This window comes from Canis lupus, chromosome 22 (genome assembly GCF_003254725.2).
Source record: "Canis lupus dingo isolate Sandy chromosome 22, ASM325472v2, whole genome shotgun sequence".
Lineage (NCBI taxonomy): Eukaryota > Metazoa > Chordata > Mammalia > Carnivora > Canidae > Canis > Canis lupus.
This window is the reverse complement of record NC_064264.1, coordinates 26,175,655-26,197,840: the sequence shown is the minus strand read 5'-3', so window position 1 is coordinate 26,197,840 and position 22,186 is coordinate 26,175,655. Positions and strand designations below refer to the sequence as shown.

The 22,186-nt window shown below is 38.6% G+C and overlaps 1 protein-coding gene across 1 annotated transcript in view; it reads left to right on the top strand.

The window, feature by feature from the left end:
- The first annotated feature begins 9,378 nt into the window (after nt 1-9,378).
- Nucleotides 9,379-22,186, top strand: part of DACH1 (dachshund family transcription factor 1) — a 429,427-nt gene continuing 416,619 nt past the window's right edge. Inside the window, exon 1 of the mRNA XM_025441318.3 lies at nt 9,379-10,286. Coding sequence (XP_025297103.3) covers nt 9,427-10,286 — 860 coding nt within the window. The 5' untranslated portion in view covers nt 9,379-9,426. The remainder of the gene's footprint in view (nt 10,287-22,186) is intronic.

Genomic DNA, 22,186 nt, shown 5'->3' with positions numbered 1-22,186 from the left:
CTTGGTGAAGATCCCAATGGCTCCTCTGATGACTAAGAAAAGATTTTTTTCTGTGTAAGTCCCAGGGATAAGCCTTAGTTATAGGTCCAAGATTCTCTTTCCTATTTGATTTAGCATCTCTGAATCTTTGCCTCAAGAATTTCCCTAAATTAGTTGTATATTAGAACAAAAATGAGCATATCTCAAATTTATTGGTCCTCAATATCCTGTTCTGAATCAAATAATATGTGATTTAAGGAATGAGAAGTCTACATAATTTGGGGACAAAGGAAGTGGGTGGATAATATAGAAGCAGGTTTAATTACCTAGCTGACCTTTACTGAGCATCCAGGTAGTTCTAAGCATTACCTAGCTATCCAAAAGGCACAGGAATGACTTGAGACCACCTGCAGAGAAACATATCAACAAGTGTGAAAGCATTAGATAATTGTCTTAGCCAATGAAATGCATGAAAGTTACAATACCCTGGGATAAATCTGCAAAGATTCCTGGATGTGTTGAATCTTGAGCCAATCAGTAAATTATAAATTCTGATTTATATAGGAAATGGTCTTTTTCTTTAATTCCTTCTCAAAATACACAAGTGAATGAATGCTGGACATGCAAATGAACTGAACTCTGGTTCAAAACTAAAATGACTTTTCAATATGTGGGGAAGCATTCGCCTGAGGATGGCAGTTGTGCGACCTGTCACCCCCATGTCAGTATACTGCTCAGAGCCTGTGCTTTGATTATGTTAGACAAGAATAAGCAGGCCTGTGAAGAATTCTTCGGAAGTGGTTTCTTATATAACATTTGCCAGTATCCATAGTCTTCTCCTGAATACTGGTGGAGTGAGGGGTTGATCTGGGGAAATCTATTCAAGTAAAAGATTAATGACAGCTTAGAACCTGGCATAGACATTACGAGTGGAGGATTGTACTAGTTTTTGTACTGGTAATCCTTAAAACAGTTCATATCTAAGTTTAAAATGGGCCATGTACATCTCAGAGCCATTGTGTTCATCCTTTTCCATTCCATTGTTTAAAAAAAAATGCACCTTTGTTTCAGGATTTAACCTTTGCTAAAGAATAGGGCTGAGACAATCACAACAAAACACCTCCCCCTTAAAACTAGTACTTCAGAGCCCTGTTAAATCAAAAGAAAAATTCTTTCTCTCCTCCCCAGTCCCACAACCCCTCAGGATTTTAAATGGTAATGACCAGTTCATTTGAGAAAATGGCATTTTAGTGCTCCCCTTCACAAGCTCTTAAGGCATATGAGGTGTCTCTTTCCCGGTGATGTGCACCTCCTTTTGTTTTCTGGCATTACTGGAACTGACCTGGCATGGATCACTGGGTGAGCAGGCAATCTTAAACACTTCTCATATAAATTACTGGTTCCTTTCCAAGTGCAATTGCTCACAGGGTAATACACCATTTTACAACTCTGATAGCAATGTCTCTTCGTTCTACTGGGTTCCACACCCCCCCCCAGGAAATGAACAGACAAAAAAGACTGATGGAGATGTGAACCTTAGAAATGTACAATCTGGTTCAACCTTGAGTATGTACATAGTGAGCGTTTGGGGATCCTTCAATTCTTGTATTTCCCTCTTTTACACCTCTCGCATCTTTCCCTGCTTTAAAAGCCATCTACAAGAACAGAAATATCAAAATGACAGACTCCACACATGTGGACATTATAAAAAGCACAGCAGTAATAAATATGGACATCTACGAAAATCTACTTCTTAAAATTTTTTCAGAAAAGAAAATAATGCTCACACTTTATGATCCACATTTATTAGGTAGAAATGACATATCTTGCTTCCATGCAAATGAGGCTTACCGTTAATTGAGCACTCCAAGAGTCACTGGATGCTAATGATGGCCACATTTTCCAAGCTAGCGTCTTTTTTCCCATGAACTCTAATGACAAGGTGTGTTTTTACTGACAGTTGACTCGGATCAGAGCTTGCAGTATTGTATTTCAGGTTGTGGCTCTGTAAAGCCCTGTAACTTTCTTTGAAGTTAAACAGTGTCAATCTGTTTCCATGTCTGAATAACTCTTAGAAGAGCCTGCCTGACCCAAGTCAACTCATTGAAACATACTATTTCCCCATAATTGATGTTCCAAATGAATGTCCTTTCATAATAAAATGTGCTGGAAAACAAAACAGCTTTGCATCCGGCACAAGTTGCATCATAATTAAATTTTATTTTATCCCATCGAGGCATGCTAAATGTTGAGCAAAATATAATTTTAAGTAATTTGTTTGTATTCTTATCTGTAGGAGTTGGAAATTAACAGCGTTGCTAGTTTGCGTTTACTGTTAAGCCTGGAGAGCAGAGAGATTGCTTTGCAAACATTACAGTTATTATGTCTGCAGTTGGTACTCTTTGTATAAATTATTGATCAGCCAGCTTATTTTTCTTTCTGCTTAATGGATATTATAGCATAGCCGTTTACAACGCTATAGTTAAGGTTGTGTCAGCACTTCCATTATAATAAACCCTCTGTTACAGGGGGTTTATAACTTGTTGTAAAAATTTGCTCTGGGCTGAAACTTGACATACAAGATCTCGGGCTGGAAGGTGGCAATTGTTATTCTTTCAACTTAAAAAAAAAAAACTCTTTGTTCTGAGAGGCCATAAATAAATAAACAGTTTATTCTTTTCTAACAATCCTTGAAATTTCTGACTTCAAATAGAACAATTTTTATTGGCTATTTGTTAGAAAATGACCTCTTCTTTTACTTAATAAAACAAAGAAGCAAAAGAAAGACTAAGATAATAAATGAAAACAAAACAAGAAAGCAGTCAATCAATATAAACTTTTTAAATGAAGTTTAATACATTTCTCCTAACATTACCAAATTATACAATAATTCATGTTTTACTAGCAAACATGCATTCATACTACCTAAGACCTCTTCCCCACCCCCATTCCCAGCTATGCATCCCTTAAGCAATTCATAGGTGTTAATACTGATCTTTAGAGGAAAATAAGTTGGGGCTATTTAAAGAGAAAGAAGTATGACAAGTAGAAAATACCTCATACTAAAAGGCACAATTGAAGGTAGAATATTTACTAGAAAACCAGGGATTTAAATGTCTGCCTGACTTTTTGACCTTAGTTCAATCCAGTCTGTTTTTCCCCTCACAATGGCCTGATTTAAGAGATGAAGGAATTAATCTCAATTTAAATTATTCTTGTTGCTGCTTCCTTTTACAATCCAACTCTAAAATGATCTCACTGTGTTTGTTTTTTTATCGAATATTTGCCTGTGCAACTCAATACCAGCCCACAGATGGAATTAGGACACTTACACTGCAAGTAAGGAGTGATGGACAAGTATAACTAAATTATCAGGGAGAGTTGACTGCCTGTCATGGAAACGATGTAGTTTGGAGTCAGGAAAACAATTCTATGATGATTTTTTTTTTCTTTGTAACTGTTCTTCCGTTTGCCATTACCTCTCTCTCCCCTGGCATGGGTTTCGAGATTTCTTAAAATATGCTCCATAACCGGCAAAGTATTTTTGACTACATGTCACCTTCATTCTGAACCAGGAGAAAAGGAGGTGAGGATAGAAGTTTAGGGGGAGAAGAACGGTGGTGCAAATCCTGCCATTTGGCTCAGGGATCTATGCAAACAGGAATCCAGATAGATAATTACTATATGCATTCAGTAAGCATATACACAGTCCATGCATTTCCATGCTGTAAAACGGGTCAAAGTTATTTATAACCATTTAAACCGCTTCTTTATTAAGAACGGAAGTTTGTAATGTAAAGTTTGAGTGCTTCAAGTTATAGCGTGTTCACCTTCAGCTCCCCCACCTTCTGTCCTTTGGGTAATTTATCACCAAGCTCTCTGCGCCTGATTAGAGAGTGTATCCGTGAGATAAAAGTCTTACTCCTTGTTCTTGCAGAGAGGCAGGGAATTGGAAAAGAGGGAAGCCTGTGGAAGTTAGAGTCACTACAAGTCAGAAGTTGGAACCCTAAGCGGGGAAAGGCAGAGGCAGAAAGTGTAGAAGTAGAGAAGTCTGCACTGAAGGCAGTCAAAGTGTATCTGCTGAGCTGATTGGTGAGGCCGAGTGTCTAAGTTAAAAAGGCTTGAGAGAGTTACTTGGCATAATTTCTCCATCTTCAATGATTTACTACTGAAGTGCAAACATCAATTTTGGACTCTCTCCTGAGAAACGTTTAACAAAGTCAGTGAACTACTGGTACCCTGATATCTTTCTAGATTTGCCAAAATTAGATAGCTCTTTAATAAACCTCTGCCTGAAGTTTATCTCAGTCTTTTTTTTTTCTTTGTCCAATTAAGGAAACAGGTCCATTAGTAAATATGCAGATGTAAAAATGATCTTCCTCTTTCCTTCTCCGTAGTGATATATCTTAGAATTGTTCAGAAGTGCACTCTATTGTTAAAGCTATTTGTGCCGGGTGTGCTAATGCACTCTTTGATTGAGTGAATTAGCAGTCATAACAATCTGGCAGTCTGGCCATAGAAGTGTGCTCAAATTGATTTGTGTTATGGCTGGACTGGAAAATCTAGTGTTAGTTGTTTTTTGCCCTGGGGCATTGTTTGTACCAAACTCCACTTTTCATTTAATTTTCCAATACATTTTGAAAGATTGAAATGCTTGTGATCAACATTTGATCCACTTGCATTATTTAAAAAAAATTCTGAAAGTAATTTCAGATTCCAAAAAACCTTGCTTTCAATTAGAGTAAACATAATTAGAGTGACGTCGTGCTCGGAATGGTAAATCTCCCTTTGAATCTATTAAGCGTGTTATCTCCTTGTCCTGTCACTGAAAGGAATTCAGTATATATCTGGAGTATATATCTGTATTTTTCTGTGCATGCTTCCAATAGAACTTGGGAAAAACTTAAAAGAATAAAACTGTAATGGACCTTTTCTTCTTGCCTTTGTGCACATGCCCAAATTGTTTCTGTTTCACTTAGTGATGCTATAAAAAGAGGATACTCAAAGCTTTCAGGAAATTTTGAGATAGACAAGAAACATATGCAGATCTGTGTTGTCTTTAAGTTACTCAATCATTTGTTTTTTTTTTTTATATTCCATGAAATATACATTTTCAATCTTTTTCTTTCAAATAACTATATCATTTGCTATAGAGAAACTCTAAAGATTTAAAGACATGATTTATCCTGGCTTTGTCAATATTTGTATCTTTCCTACAATCTTCTGCTTTGCAGTCATTTACCAGAATTATAATGCAGCATGAATAAACCTAAAAAAATGACTATTGATTACAGAGAAAGCTTTGTGAAATCATTTAGTCAGTTTCCCCACTTGAGAAATCAGTGAATAAAATAGGTCAATAGAAAAGGATGGAAAGGATGTAATACAGCGCTATGCCACCCTGGGTTATAAAAAGGGTCAAAAATAAAATCCCCATAGAATTCATGATTTTATACTCATAAATTAAAATGATACTTACCAAATCCCAACTATAAATCTTCCTTTCTACAGATTTATTCTTCTTTTTTAAACCACAGGTTTGGAAAATACATTTTTATGTTTCCCTGTTTCAGTAGAAGCATTTCCTTGTGACTGCCCCTTTTAACCAAATAGGATGCCCTCATCATAGAGCTAAAGTGCCTGTTGTCATCCAGGTATTCACCGGGACTTTAGCTGCAACAGCTACTCTGTATTTCCTTACTGTCTCCTGCAACCTTACAGCTCTTCTGAAAACTGCATTTCATACTGCTCTGAACTCTGTATCCTGTGTCGATTTTTGTTAAGTAATAGATGGTGAGACCTGAGACCACTCTGTCTATTAGTTCCCATTCATTGGGATGTCGTCGGGGGCACGGGAGGAGCGGGGAGGAAGGGGGAGGGGCCAAGAGGGGGCAGAGGGAGGGAAGAAAATACCTTCCCTGAACTGGTACAAGCTCAGCTTCAAACGACAACCTAGGAAAGAAATTAAAGACTTCTTAATTAGTGCAGCAATTAAGCTTTCTTGGTAGCATTTTAATCAGCACAGGCCCTATCAAAGGACAAACAGAACGATTTGCAGGTCTTTGAATTTTAAACAGTCTTATTGATTTCAGCACAATACGTCTTCACAAAACACAGGGAGAATTTTCTAATATCAGTTACAGTACTTTGAGTTTTGCTTATGCAAATTGAGTGCAGGTTGGAAAAGATGAGATGGAGGGAGAGGACCTGACACAGCCAGAGATGTAAAACAATAAACAAACAAGACAAAAGCTTTGAAAGCTAAAGATGCAGTGTTTGAAAGAGTGAGAATTTGAAATCTCTGTGGAGTTGATTTATCTGCTGTTCTTAAATACTGTTTGCCTTAATCATTGGTAACATTTCTCAAAAAAGAAGAAAAAAGGAAAGTAAAGAAAAAAAAAAGGAAAGAATCTTAAATCTTAAGATATTTGAGGCTTTTCCTCTCTACCTATTTTAATTTGCATTATATGCTTTTTCTAATCCTATTGTTTGATCAAAGGGGCAAGTAGTAGTTCCCAGAAAGGGTTTAGAGACCTGAGGTGGGGAGTGAGGGGGAAGGGAGCTCCCTTTCAGGTAGGGGTAAATGCCCCAAGCCCCACATCTGAACGGAGCGTGTGCTGGGAGGCACAGGATTCCCTGCAGAAAATTTGGAGTTTGCTTCGAAGCTGGGTGGGATTATGACTTGGTCAGCTATTATTATTTCCTGCCTGTGGCTTCCGAATATGGCAGGTATTGGGGGAGTGGCAGTGAGAAATGGAAACGTGAGAAATAAGAATGGTTAAGGGCAGATTTTCAGCACTTAATTCTGATTTTTTCCCCCATTTCTGGATCTAGAATTTAAAAATCAGGAAACTGAAGTTTAGCACTTCAAACTATATCAGAGTTTATTCAAGTTGTGCATACAATTCCAAAATAAGATTACTTTTTCAGGACTCGATGTCTTCTTCTTCCCCTCTACTTATTAACAAAGTAATCTGGCATTTTTTTTAAAAAGATAATATTTTCTAAAACGTGTAAACACTTGATGTGGTGTTTCGATGTATGTGACATATATCGAATCCCTATTTTGGAGAACTGATAGCAGTGAAAAAGTAATATAAATTATTTTTGAGTGCATTAAAATACATTGGCTATGCCAAACAACTGTAAACTTCAGCTATCTTTGTAGAAGTTTATCTACTTTTTGGCGACAATCAATTTTCTGAATTCTTAGGACTCAGAAAAGCCTCCTGATACAACTGCTGTGCCCCCAAAAGTTTAGCAGAAACTTAGACAAATTAGTTAGTGGTGCCATATTTCTCTGTTAGACATTTCCTGTACCTTTTGACACTAAACTTCAAAAAGTTTAGAGAATTAAAATGACAAAGAGAAATGTGATAATCACTTCAGCACCAAAATGGCAGAATTTCATTATGAAATTTCCCAACACTGTGAACCTGATGCTAATGGTTTATTTTTTAAATCTGCCCAATGCTAAGGCATTGTTTCTATCTTGTGAAGTTAATAGACATGTGCAGGCAGGATTAAAGCCCAATTATTTAAGATTCCTAGAGATACAAATAGAGAACGAACTTGACCTATGCTCAGATCATGTGTTGGTCAAAAATCCTTGCAAAAAATACCTCCATGCAACAAGTTAGAAAGGGAAGAGAAGGAGAGAGGAAGGCAAAAAGGAAGACAGTCAGTCTCAACTCAGCCTAATGCTTCTAAGCACAGCTATCCTTTCTGCCTTCGCAAGTCAACTGGTGAGCTTGTTTTGTTCTTTTCATTATTTACAAAACACATTCTTACTGACAAACTGAAAAGGACTTTCCCAAAATACAATGAAAACTTCTCAAATATGAAAGCAAATGTGCTATTCATGTGACACACTGGCAATTAGCCTTGGGTCTTAACGTGGGGATAGTTGTTTTCTATGCAAGACAGGTGAATTAATTACAGAGTTTTAGGCAAGTAAAACAAAACAAAAAAAAAATCAGTGTTTCCTTGTTTTCCACTTTCTAAATCTTCAAGGATGCCAGCTCTCTTCAAAAAGCCTCTATGGAAAATGAGCATTTCTGACCTGCCTTTGGGGTGAAAGTGAAGTTACTCTGAACGATCCACATCGTGGCAAGCATTTCTTTCTTTCCACAATCTCTCAAATGTATCAGGAAATAAGAAACTGAATACAGAGGATTCCATGATTCTTTAAGTGACTTCAGACTGACTCCCCCCCCCCCTCCCCTCCCACCGCATCTGAAAGCTGTCCCGGAATTTTCACTATCTTTACGCGAACAAATAACCTAATAAATAGAGTAAAACAATCAGAGGCAGAAAACAGAGGCTTTGCTTACATGTGAATCCTCCTGAAAATAATTTCTTAATAATCATCAAGTGAGGGGCTGTGTGTTCATTTATATCTTATTGCAAAAAAAAAAAAAAAAAGAGCGGTGATACATCCTAAATCCTTGAAGGAGAGCTCAGAGCGCTCTGGCTCGTCTTTAAGTTGGCAGGCGATTGCTTAGAAGGTTTTGGGGGGAAAAAAAATTACGAGTCGTCGCGGACGAGATGGAATATTAGACATGCAACCTAACGGTAGTAGCAGCAGCAGAAGCAGCAGATCATCTCCCTCTCCTTTTTCCTTTTCCGATCGCCACTTCTGCGTCCCCGGCTTCTCCTCTCCGGCCCTCGCATAGTTTTTTTTTTTTTTTTTTTTTTTCTTTCCTTTTTTTTTTTCCCCCCTTCTCCCCAGCCCGCTCCCCCTCCCCCTCCCCGCCCTCCCCTCCTTTTCTCCCTCACTCGCCTTCCCTCTGTGTCTCGCGCTCTCGGAGTGTCTGCTCCGAGTTCCTGGTTGGATAATTTGGGTTAATACTAGTGAGTGAGGTTTTTGCGGCTTCAAAGGGTATTTCAAGTTTCCGGAGCTCCTCCCCTCTGCACCGTGTGACAACAACAACTCGTCCAGCCGGCAGCCTGCACTTTTCAGCTCATTTTCTCTCTGTCATTCCCCTCTCAATCTTTGATCAATGTACTTGCCGGGGAGACACCGAGTCCTTCAAACCTCCTCCTTCTCACCTTCATCCTTAACTTTGTGCTAGAGCGGGACCCGCACCACACCAGCAGACCCTCCCCGCCCCCGCCCCCCCACCCCACCAGCCCCCGATCCCAGCCCCCGGAGAGGACTCGCATTTCGACTTGCGGGACACTTTTGTGCGTTTCTCTCCAAGAGCGCCTCTCGCGCTCGCCCCTCCTGCGCTCGCCCTTTCTCTCGCCCTCACCTCCTTCTTCCCCCCCTTCTCGCCCTTTCTCCTCCTCGCTCTCCCTGGAGTTGTTGTTGTTGTTGTTGTTGTTGCCGCCCCCTCTAGCTCCTTCTCTCCCCCTCCCCCCTCTCTTCCCCCCTCTCCCCTCCCCGGGGTGTGTGGCAACTTTTCCTCTCGCTTCTCTCCTTCTTGTTTCCCCTTCTATGTGACCATGGCAGTGCCGGCGGCTTTGATCCCTCCGACCCAGCTGGTCCCCCCTCAACCCCCGATCTCCACGTCTGCTTCCTCCTCCGGCACCACCACCTCCACCTCCTCGGCGACCTCGTCTCCGGCTCCGTCCATCGGGCCCCCGGCGTCCTCGGGGCCAACTCTGTTCCGGCCGGAGCCCATCGCTTCGGCGGCGGCGGCGGCGGCGGCGGCCACAGTCACCTCCACCGGCGGCGGCGGCGGCGGCGGCAACGGAGGCGGCGGCGGCGGCGGCGGCGGCGGCGGCGGCGGCAACTGCAACCCCAGCCTGGCGACCGCGAGCAGCGGCGGCGGCGGCGGCGGCAGCGGCGGCGGCGGCGGCGGCGGCGGCATCAGCGCTGGCGGCGGCGGCGCCTCCAGCACCCCCATCAACGCGAGCACCGGCAGCAGCAGCAGCAGCAGCAGCAGTAGCAGCAGCAGCAGCAGCAGCAGCAGCAGCAGTAGCAGCAGCAGCAGCAGCAGCAGCTGCGGCCCCCTCCCCGGGAAACCCGTGTACTCGACCCCGTCCCCAGTGGAAAACACCCCTCAGAATAATGAGTGCAAAATGGTGGATCTGAGGGGGGCCAAAGTGGCTTCCTTCACGGTGGAGGGCTGCGAGCTGATCTGCCTGCCCCAGGCTTTCGACCTGTTCCTGAAGCACTTGGTGGGGGGCTTGCACACGGTCTACACCAAGCTGAAGCGGCTGGAGATCACGCCGGTGGTGTGCAATGTGGAACAGGTTCGCATCCTGAGGGGACTGGGCGCCATCCAGCCCGGAGTGAACCGCTGCAAACTCATCTCCAGGAAGGACTTCGAGACCCTCTACAATGACTGCACCAACGCAAGGTAAAGAGCGGGGGGCCCTTCCCTCCCGCCTCCCGCCTCCCGCCTCCCCTGCTGGCGCCGCGGGCTCCGCGCGCCCGCGAGCCGCGCGCCCCGGAGAGCGCGGCCCTCTGCTCCCTCTCCTCGAGGCTCGCGGCCGCTCCCGACCCCCGGAGAAGTTGGCCCCTCACCCTGCCCAGATCTCGCTCGTCCGCCCGGTGCGCACCTCGCTCGCCTGGGCGCTGGGGCTCGGCGGCTGTGGGGCGCGGGAACCCCAAGCCTCGGGGCGGAGGGGGCGGGAAGGAGGAGGGAGGACGGTGCGTCGGCAGGAGCCACAGCCCCCCTTCCTGGGCCGCGCCGGCGCCCGCGGAGCCCCGAGCGCGCAGCGGCCCCGAGTGGGCGCGCCCCCTCCGGCCCCGGCGGGCTCCACCGCGAGCCGAGGGGGGGGCCCCGGCCGGGCCGGCCCGGGGGGCGGCGAGAGGTCGTGACCCTGACCGCCGGGTTCGGGAGCGGGAGGCCCGGCCGGGAAGCCGCGGGAGTGGGCCCCTCGGAGGTCGGGAGGGGGAAGACCTCGGAGGCCGAGAGGCCCGGGGCGATCCCCAGGGACCCGCAGGCAAGCTCAGCCCCAAAGCCCCGAAGGGAAGCCCGCTGAGGGGAGGGGTCTGTGTGTGCGCGCTCGTGTGCGTGTGTCCGCGGGTGAGCTCGTGCAAAGGAGATGAAGGGGTACGTTAGCCCCGGGGCAGACGCGAGGGAGCCAGCAGGCTTCCTTCTGTAGGGGGAGGTGATCGAGCGCCTGGGACTCTTGCAAGCTGAGCTGGAGAGATGGGGAAGGAAGACTAAGGCGCACTCTCTCTCTCTCTCCCTCCAAACTGTTTTCTTCTTCTTTCTTTTTCTTTTCTTCTTCTTTATTTTTTTATTCTTATTCTTATTTTTATTTTAAAGGTTAGTAGCTCAAGCAATGAGCAGGTGCAATGCAAGCATTGCGTTGGGATGTTCCGCAGACCTGAATACCTTGTGCCGTGGCTACCTCCGCCCGGCAAAGCGCGCGAACCCTGGAGGCCCCGGGAGCCGGTGCCTGGCCCGACCGGTTTTATGCTAATGAACGATCACTGGGGGAGGATCTACCGAGAGGGGGCGGGAGTGGGGTAGCTTGTCAGTTTCGGGGTAGAAACGGTCCTTCCACCCGCTTTCACGGTTCCGCCTTGTGCCCGGCTCGGAGCAGGGGGAAAAGTTGGGATGCCAGGAGATAGAGAGTAGAGAAAGTTAGACACCGGGAGCGGGCGCGTGGGAACTGCGCGCTAAATTGGCGCAGAGACTTCGGGACCCTCCAAATAAGTTTTAAGACTAGGAGAAGGAACAGAGCAGTACTCTCCTTAGGGTGTGAGCTGAGGTGGGAAGGAAATAGGGGTGGGGGAGACCAGAAGGAAGCAGGGGTGAAAAAGCCCCAGCTTATTCCTTCCTTGGAAGACTTCAGGCTAGTGCCCCGGGAAGGCTGCAGGGCGAAAAGGACTCCCAACTCCGGCCCTGCAAAATGTCCTATTCTGACCCAGCCAGAAACTCTTTTCTTTGTTGGTTTGCCCTTCTTTGCATGTGGGCGTGGGTGTGGGTTTGGGTTTTGAACCTCCATTTCTATTATTTTTTTGGGTAAATGCTGAGAGCGCGTGCATGTGTGTGTGCGCGCGCACGTGCCCAAGAGTATGGACAGGTGGCAGTAAAGATTGAGGCGTAATCTTGATCGCTAAACGTCATTTACTGAGATAATTGGAGTCCTCGGACGTCCAGAAGATAAAATATTTGCCAGCAATCTATTGTTAAAACTACTGGAATCGGGGCAGAAAATTGTTAGAGTTGTTCTAAAGAATGCTGGTCCGAATTTGAAGCCAGTTCAGATGCGATTGTTATAAAATTTGTCTACCTATCCAGTAAATTGGTGAAGAGCTACTGTTTTTCTCTTTAGTAATCAAACCACTCTGCTCTTGGAATCTCTTTGTGTGTTTGTTACAGCCCATACTGTACTAGATAATTAATGGCCATTTCACATAACACAAAAAAATTGCTAGAGAAAACTTCCTCCAGTGACAGCAACGTTATCATCAGTGTAAAGCAGGTAGTGTTGTGTCTCTTACAATTATTCCTTTGATTTTTTTTTTTCCCTGAAATTTTTGCTTGGAGTTTGGGATTGAAGTCCTCACTATATGGGTGGAGAATATTTTTTAAGTTATTAACAAAAAAAAATGTTTTAATTACTGGTTTTCCCCTGAGTTTAACAATAGCTCTGGAGTTTAAACTTTCACAGGCAAGATAAGTTATATACAATAGAACTGTTTTATCCCTTCAAAAATATTTCATCAATACTCTAGTTATATTTCAATCACCTGGTCTTAATACTTTACAGTGAAGTATGTTATTCTAAAACTCAATTTCAGGTTATTTTTAAGTTAAATGTGGTAACTTTGTTGATTTACGCTTGCCTTTTGATCTTTTATCCACTACAAGGCTTACTCAAACCTATATACATGCAAATGCTGCAGTCATTAACCTTAGAAGATGTGTAATTGGAGATCTCTACCTAGGTTTTCCTAACTATGCCACTGACTAAAAAAAATAGAAAACTTATCCTTGAACTCCCTCTCACCAAAACATACTGTTTGCATTATATTACTATTTTTAATGATCATTACAAGTGCCACTGTCTTATTTCTTAACCTTGAAAGCAATACCTACAATATTTTGCATTTTGAATTTACAGAACTAGAATTACTTTTTCCATTCAAATCCAGTTTACACCTTTGCAGTTAAGATCCTTTTCATTCACCTAGGTATATTGATTTCTTTCATTCTGATTTCTTTCTCCTCTGGCTATTAAAGAGACTTTCTAAAGGAATAATTTATGCAGAAGATAAGACAAATTGAACAAAAAGGCAAACTATATAAGACACTGTATATAGTGTGTGAAAGAAACATCAAATCTTGGCACTCTCATCTTTCTACAGGACATATATCTAACCCTGATTCTTAATAGCATTTAGATACCAGAGAATCTGAGAAACCAAAATGATGTTAAAGGAAAAAAGGTTCATAAACTTGCTCAAAGTGGCTCAGTAAGTTGGTGACAAACCTTAGAGTGGATTTAATTTGCTTGGGGCTATTGCATCAGTATGCTATCTCTAAAAACTAGAATAAATGTTGAAGCCATCTGTCACTACCACAAGGAGATGAAACAGAGACTATCACCTGCTTGATGGTAAAGCTGAACGTAAGAGTCTGAAAAATGAGAGAAAATGTCAGGGAATATATTTAAAAGTTGTCAAAGGATAGAGTCTGACCTTGATCAGCTTCCTCGAATTATTATTTTTAAACTAAACATTAGTTGCTTGAACTTGGCTGGTGCAACAGAGGTCACTTAATTAACTGGTAACCAGTAAACAACAACAACAAAAGAAAAGTAATTATGTACATGGTCAAGTCTGTGTTTGTATGAGTCAGTGGCTTGTTTGTAGATTTGGGTTAGGATTCAATTTTCTTTGAATTCAGGTAATAAAAAGTGACTGCTGTATTTTGTTATCTAAAATGTTTATTTTTAAAATATTGCCAGAGGGTGATTTTGTCTCAGAATCTTTCAAACCAGATTATGTTTTGGGTCTTACGTAGCCCTGGATTAGTGGAGTTTTTTTTTAACTTAAATGGAGTCCAGTTAGTTTTCATCGGACATTTTCTATGCATATAGATATATTCACAAACAGTATTCTTTTGTCTTAAAAGTCAATACCATCCATAGACAGCAAACTAGAAGACTTTTCAAGTCTTTTTTGTCCAGTAGTAATATACGAATACAATTTTAGTATAAGAAATACAGAATATTTTCCAATTCTTGGCCCTGTTTTGTCAGGAGTTTTAATAAAGATGGCAAACTGAACCAGTCTATATTTATGAAACATTTCCTCCATTGCATGGTATTCAGTGGCACAGACTTATGCGTTTCTGCATTGGTAACAGAAAGTTTCAACACAAATACACATTTCGCTTCTAACAGATAATTACAATACTTGGCACAGAAAAATTAAAAATTACTTCAAAGGAAGAGAGACTATGCTTCTGAAGTTTTTGTATTACAATCAATTAATAGCTCCTATAAAGTCTAATGTTTCATTTTATAACATTTCCTAAAGAATATGACATAATTAGAAGAGAAAGGCCTAAAATATGAAAGTTTAAGTTGGGTTCCACCACTTATTTTTCTGTATACTTTTAAAATGCTGGTAAATTATAGTTTAACTACTAACATATAAACAAAATGTAAGATTTTGTTAGGCAAAACCTAAGATTTGCCTTGGTCAATCAAATTATACTGCATACTACAAATTCTTGAGTTATTTAGGAATTTTTCAAACCTGTTGTTTTCCTTAGAGTTAGTCTCCAATAATACACATAGTCGTTATTGTAAAGAGTGCACAAGTTACGAAGATGGTTTACTTTCTGAACTCTACAGATAAGTAGTTAATGCTCTGAGATACTTACTTTGATTTGCACATAGCATATTTTATTTTGGGAGGCTGCAAATATTATGTAAAATAGACTACTTTTTTTCAAAACTCCGTTCCTTACATAAACTATTCGTATCACATTTAACACAGAATTTGTAAACCTTCATCTCATTAGTCCAAATCTGTTGTTATTTTTTGTTTAATCTACATTTCACGGAAGTTGCATATAAATTACTGACACCAATATTAGCCACTCTCTTTTTTGCCTCAGTACCTCCCCCAACCTCCTGAGATGTGACACCCAATATTGATTAAAGTCTTGGCTGGATTTGAGCATAAATCACTCTACTCTTTGGTGATTTACCATGTGTGATTCACCAGCATACGAAAACATAATATGCTTTATTGTTTCTCATTTGATGTTTTGTTTTTGGAATGTAAGTAGCATTTGTAAATTAGCTTAATGTGCAACCAAGTAGTTGCTATTTTAGGAGCAATTTGTGCTTTGACTATCAATTAGTATTATTTTATCTTTCCAAGTTATTTTACTGAATTGTTTCATACAATTGCCTTTGTTAATCAAGTAAAATAATCATTTAAATTGCATTGTATTAGCAACATAGAACCCATGTATTGCAAAATACAAGAAATACAACTCTTGCAGGTTGTAAACTGTTTCCCTTTGAATCTTTGTTTGAAGAAATTAGTTCGAAGTAAGCCTTCTAAATAGGTACAGGTGAGTCTTCTAGATTTCACTAAACATTTTGATTTTAAGGTTTTTGTTATTTGGTTCTTTAAAAAAGTTAGAGCTGGCCTGAATTTTATCTTTTAAGAATTTCATTTTCAGATTGTTCACCAGAGGGGAAGAAGGTCACATCAAGTTATAGAATGTAAAAAAGTTGATGTTACCTATTTGGGTATTTTAATATGTAATTAAGATAAAATTTTATCATTTTATGTTTGAATTGTTATAAGAATAGAATGACGTTACATGTACCATGTGCCATTCTTGTAACCACTGAGTTACTTCATTGTGATTGGTCAGTTATGTATATACATACATACATGTGTAGTCTTGTTTAAATGCTACAGCTTAAAAATCCTAGCCAAGAATACATTAAAAATACACTTATATTTATATTTTTAGGCTTTGGCTGCATTAAGGGACCTCTTTTCCATTATATTTATGTTCAATAATTTATTTTTTAATGAAAAACACTCTGAATTAAAAGCCCACCAAATAGGGCTCAGATAAGTGTTATATATTAAGGCTCTGATCTTCACATATATGTGTTTCAGGCATAGCAGAGGCTCTTTGAGCCCACATTGTGCTCAAATTCCTTTACTTTTCTTCTCACTTTGAAGTGTTTCCAGTCAAAAGTAATTTTTTTCTACAGTGACTGTCTTTCAAAGTAACTTTTAATTGTTGATACATGCTTTTCAGTATACGCCACAGTACAGAAATGACTTCATTCATATAGTGAGGTTAGCTTACCAAGTTATTTCTTTGGAAAACAAGAATACTGAATTTAGTATATTTATATTTGGTCCAGTAATTATTCGTTACTAGATTAACTAGTGGTCATGTTATTTTGATGTACCTACTTACTTTGAAAGGATTCTAAGAATTTTTAGAGTGTGCGTATTACAGTTCATGATTATATTTAAATGTGCAAATGACTATGAACAGAATTTCTATCCATTCAGTATAAATTAGTCAATTAAGCGATCAGTGAAATCTTACTGTTTTTCAAAGTAATGATAGAATTAAAATTAGTTGAATAAAATAGCAGATAATTGACCAGTTTGTATATGTAGCCATATATTTTATATATACAAATATTTTATAATCTACATATGTTATATAAAATATCATATAAAGAAGATGACTCAAATCACTACTTGATCTAAAATCAGGAACCTTGAACCAAGTACACTTTAAATTTCTTGTGTATTCTGACTTGAATTTACTTTATATTCTAATTAACCCATTTAAACAAATTCATTTGTAGGTTTTTCTAAATTGGATATTGAAGTGGCCAGTGACTGAATTTTGTTAAAGGTGTGGCCCTGTTGCTTTCTGATTCAAATTAGCTTGGAGCTGGGCCAGGATATCAAGCTGGGATTCTTTTACACGTTTAAATGTACGTGACTTGAGTGAAAGTTGTCAAAGACAACTTACTAAACTGGAAAACTCACTATATTATTATTTAATTGCCCTTACATTTTTGTACTTATAAGTATATTGAAATGTCTAATACTATGTAGCACAGCAACACACTGAATAGCTACTTGCTTTAAAAAAAGTTTTAGAGAGCAGTGATTTAAAAAGGACAGCTTAGGTGAAGCATCTAAAACATATTATTATATAAGATGAAATAATACCTGGAATGCATTGCATGTTTTTAGCAGGAAGTCAAAACTATTTACTATGACCTGAAGAACATAAATGCAATTTAATGTAAGTAGACTTGTAATAATCCTGCAGTGGATTTTGAAGGTAGTATATGTTTGACAAAAAAAAAAAAAATGAATATGCTTTTCAGGTATGATTTTCACAAAGCAATAATGAAATAGACAACTAAGTATATTGGTTACTTTTGGTTAGTAACATTGAAAACTTGTGGAATGTTTCCTTTCCTTAGAATAAATGAATGGAGAGGTAAAGTATTAAAAAGTTACAGTGTAACTTATCTTTGAATTTATAAGCTATCAAACAGTTCTAAATAATTAGACTGCTCTTTCAGTAACAGCAGGTAAAATAATACTTTTCTACAAGGACAAACAAAACATATTCAGGAAAGAAAGAGTACTAGTTGAGAGGGAATTATTTTATGAAAGCACAGAGAGCATTTGCAGTGAATACTTGCTAATTCAACTTAAGGGATACTGGTCATTTCTTAGGGAAAGATAATGAAAATTAATCTCTAGAATATGTCAATCAAGAAATACTTTATTATATTCACATATCAAGCAAAGTATTTTGTTAAAATCTTAAACTGATTGTATTTTGAAATTTTATTAATAGCAACAGTAAATGAACTGTATTATTCATAGCCCTATATTATGTATGAACAAAGCAAATCACTGAAAGTATAAAAATCTTTGAACCCATCACAGCTCTGCAAAAATATGCTGATATATCCAAAAGTGTTAATTCCCATTTTATATTTGAAATATCTTGGAAATAATACTTATTTCTTGAGTTAGGCAATTTGTCGTTTAATAGGGCCTTTGGATTTTAAATGAATAATTTAGAACACTTATAATTGTCCTATTACCAGTCACACATTTTATAATAAGATAGATGTCCTTGTGTATGCAACAAGTGTAAAATTTTTATCAGTATTTTAGAGGTCTTTGTGGTGGATATCTTTGTTTCTATTAACCTTAGCCCATTTGTAGTCTACATTTTTGTGTTTAAATAATTATAATATCTTTGTTAGAAAAGCTTTTACAGATATGTATATATGTGTAGGTATTCTCTCTCTCTCTCTCACACACACACACACACACACACACACATGCACACACACAGACTTGTAAGACATAGGACTGGAGGCCAACCAACTCACCAAAAAATTGACTTTAATTTTATTTTCTGTAACCTCATGAAATATAAAATGACACTGAAAAAGAGATTCTACTGAACAACAACAGAAAATGTATTTAAAAATAATTCTAATTTTTAGAATGAAAAGAATGAAAGCATGAAAGAAGTAATTTATACTTAAATATTTATACTTAAATATTACTTAAGTAATTTATACTTAAATATTAAAATATAGTTATAATAAACAGTGTTATGTGGTTATTAGGACAGTGATTAAAAACTTACCTTAATTTTCCTATACTTTATGATAACTAAAATGTACTTTTAATTCTCTGTGGAAAATATTTATATCAGAATTATCTTACTTCTATGCAATAGATATTAAATTATTTGGTACTAGAGTCTTACGTTATGGAATAGTATTTAATGCGCTTGATGTCATTGCACCATTTCTATTATTAGTTTATTTCATTGCTGCTGGCACTTTGAAGCAAGCATATCCTTTAAAAATCAGCGGATAAATGATATGAAAACAATTTCATAACTAAAAGAAAGACTACTCTTCTAAAAGCTTTGCCATCAATGAGATGAGTTAGGAATGAGGTCAGTGGGTTAATCTGGAGGTCTACATAAGAAGATGTGTATTACCACTTCTTTCAGTGGACTGTAATTGTCTTTGAAAACACCTGATAGAGGTCCAGTTAAATTGAAATCAATTACTTTCTCAATCATTCCATGGCATTTGTCAAGTCTTACATCATTGGTGAAAGTGCAAGAATGCATACCTTTTTTTGTAAAGTAGAAAGGAGGTTATAAAACAGGGACTACTTTAAAAATTCTGCCTCCTCTAAAGCCTGTGGAATTAAAAAAAAAAAAAGCTTGCACATCATAAATGCAAAATGACATTTGGTCAGAAGTTCGTCTTTGCATCTTGTCTAAAAAGAAACATATTTCATACTACTTTTTGCATTATCGGGAATGCATATCTATTTATAAGTAAGTGAAGATGATTTCAAAATATTTTATGACTTGTGAGCTCTGACACCTTTATTCTTACCCTCCAAGAGCCCTCTGACAAGTGTGTATTATAACCAAAGATGAATATATGTCTGCTGTTCACGGACTTTTTTTCTTCACACCATTGATTGTACATGCAGATTTGAACTTGTAGCCAGCAACAGTGCTTCCATGCTTCAAATTGCCAAAAGACCCCCAGGGATAGAAACTTGACCTGCTTTTATGAAACCATAGAATTACATTTATACAAGTTACCCCATGGGAAAGGAATGAACTGATCCCAATTCAAACCTTAATATTGGAGCCTTCTGGGTCAGATTTGATTTTTCTTTCTGTTAACACCTGTTTGGCTACCAAATTTAGTAACTAGATATTTTTAGGAAATTTAAAAATTATCATTCATAAGTGACACTTCACAGGTAAGCCAAAGTGCCATCAAAATTTTACAGCTATTTAAGTTTTCACATGGGATTAAGATATTACTTTTTAAAACAAAATATTTACCTTTTATTTTATTTTTGTTTTAAAGATTTTATTTATTTATTCATGAGAGACACAGAGAGAAAGAGAGGCAGAGACACAGGCAGAGACACAGGCTCCATGCAGGGAGCCTGACGTGGGTCTCGATCCTGGATCTCCAGGACCACACCCTGGGCTGAAGGCGGCACTAAACCACTGAGCCACCTGGGATGCCCAAAATATTTACCTTTTAAATATATATCCTAGATATCAGTAGTTTAAACATAAATTTATTTAATTGGACATTTACTTTGTACTTTTTATTAATTTCCTTCGACCAAAGAGTCAGCCTGAGTAGGGGAGGAAACTTTTTTTGGGAGTCATTTCCTGTGATAACACTTCAGAATAAGGAATTTTAATGGATATATTTAATTTTCTTAGACTCACATTTTGAAAGGTTATATTCTGTATGTTTTGTTGTTGTTGGACTATATGAAAGGGTTTTCAGAAAGCTGCTCTTGCTACTAATAGTAACAAATGAAGGGGGTCAGTGATAAATTGGGTACATAAAAGCTATTTCTATTTTAGTTACATGTACTTTAGTTATGGATGGCCTAAGTTGGAAAACATACATTGATGTTAATCATGTGTTCGAAATAAAGAGGAATTTAGGTGTGTAATAGTTTGCTTAATCTCTAATTTTGGAACTAAGGCTAGCATGTTCCTTTCCCAATTCAAAATTTAAAAGAATTTTAAAGACTTTTCACTTCTTTTTACACTTAACATTGATAAAATCATTTGGTTAATTGGTTATTTTCCTGCAAGAACCAAACATAAAAATTCCTAGTAAGAATGCTTATAATAAATCAATTCTTAGAGAAAAAACCTTGAAATTTCCAATGGAAACTATGCCACTTGCCTTACTATCATAAGCCATTATCATCAAGAAGAAAATATTTAGAGTTTTAAACATGCATTGTTTTTTCCTTTTTCTTGGCTGGTATGTGGCAAAAAATCCTTGCTTTCACAAGCTAACATTTTTCTGCATTGTCTTCACACTTGAATGAAGCTGAAAAATTAAATCAATTATTTGGATGTTTCCTAAGATCACTTTGATGCCATATTTATAAAATATCAACATTTGATTAAATATTTAATTTGAAAGTTTGACCCAACTAGTTTGATGATGATTTAACATGGCTCTTGCTCTTCACTTTCTCTTACTATGATGAAAGGAAGGAAAGGAGGTAGATCACGTGACCCAGTCACATTATGCTGTTCTTAAAAAGAATCTAGTTCAGGAAAGGCAACCTATTCTGACTTTTGTAATGGTGATAATATGAAGTTTCTATGACCTTTTTTGTCTTCCAGTGGCACTTTGCTGCTCTCTTTCCAATAATGATTGATGGTATGCCACGTGAACTGCAAAAAAAAAAAAAAAAAAAAATCACCTTAAAAAATCTTGCTATAAAATGCATGAAAGGAGAGATGGAAGTTTTATATTTTAGATAATTCTCTATGAGTGGAATAATCCTCAATATTGGTACAAGATTCTATGTCATACTTAACGTAGGAAGCTTTTTAAACCAAACAAAATTTAGTCTTCTTAAATTACATCTTTGTCATCTAAATTATCCTCATAATAATCCTGTTATTTATTTATTTTTTTTGTAGAAACTCTAGTGAAATTGTGCATGAAATTTACCTATAAATATCTAGCCAAAACAGAACGGGTTTTTGAGCTGTTGAGATTCAGATTGGATTCCCCAATTTCAACAGTGTGAAAATATAATATTTTAAAATGTATTTTGTTCCAAGTTTAGGTTATAAAATTTAAAATGTATATTTGATCTGGAGTAACTTCTTAGCTCTTTCTTTTGGGGAGTAGGTTAAGTAAGGGCCCATGACAGGGATGCTGTTTGTTTTTCACAAAAGTTGTTTGTGATTTCAGGTACTCTTGGGAAATCTCTTGATCAGATTCACATCTGTTCCTGTCAAAGTGGGTGCTAAGATACCGGTCACCCAGCAACCATGTCCAAGAGGGAATTGGGCCGATAATAACTTCAAAAAGGAATGACAGATGCTAGATTAGGATGAAAGACAAAACGCATGAAAAATGAGCTTGTTAGAATCAAAAATTTGTTCAAGCACCTTTATGCAAATTAAATGAATATTGAATATTTGCATGCAGTCATTTCTACTTTTTCATTTCACTGAAAAGAAAAGAATAGTGCATTTAAACTCACAAATGTGATTTCTTTCTTTTGTACTAATCAACATACAAAGCGGAATCTCTTTTTAAAAAATAAGATTAGCCACGTGGGTTCTTATAGCTCTGCTAAGGATGTTACAGTGTTTTTCTTATAACAATGGTACTCTTTGGGACAACTTAGTTTATCTCATTGTTTTCG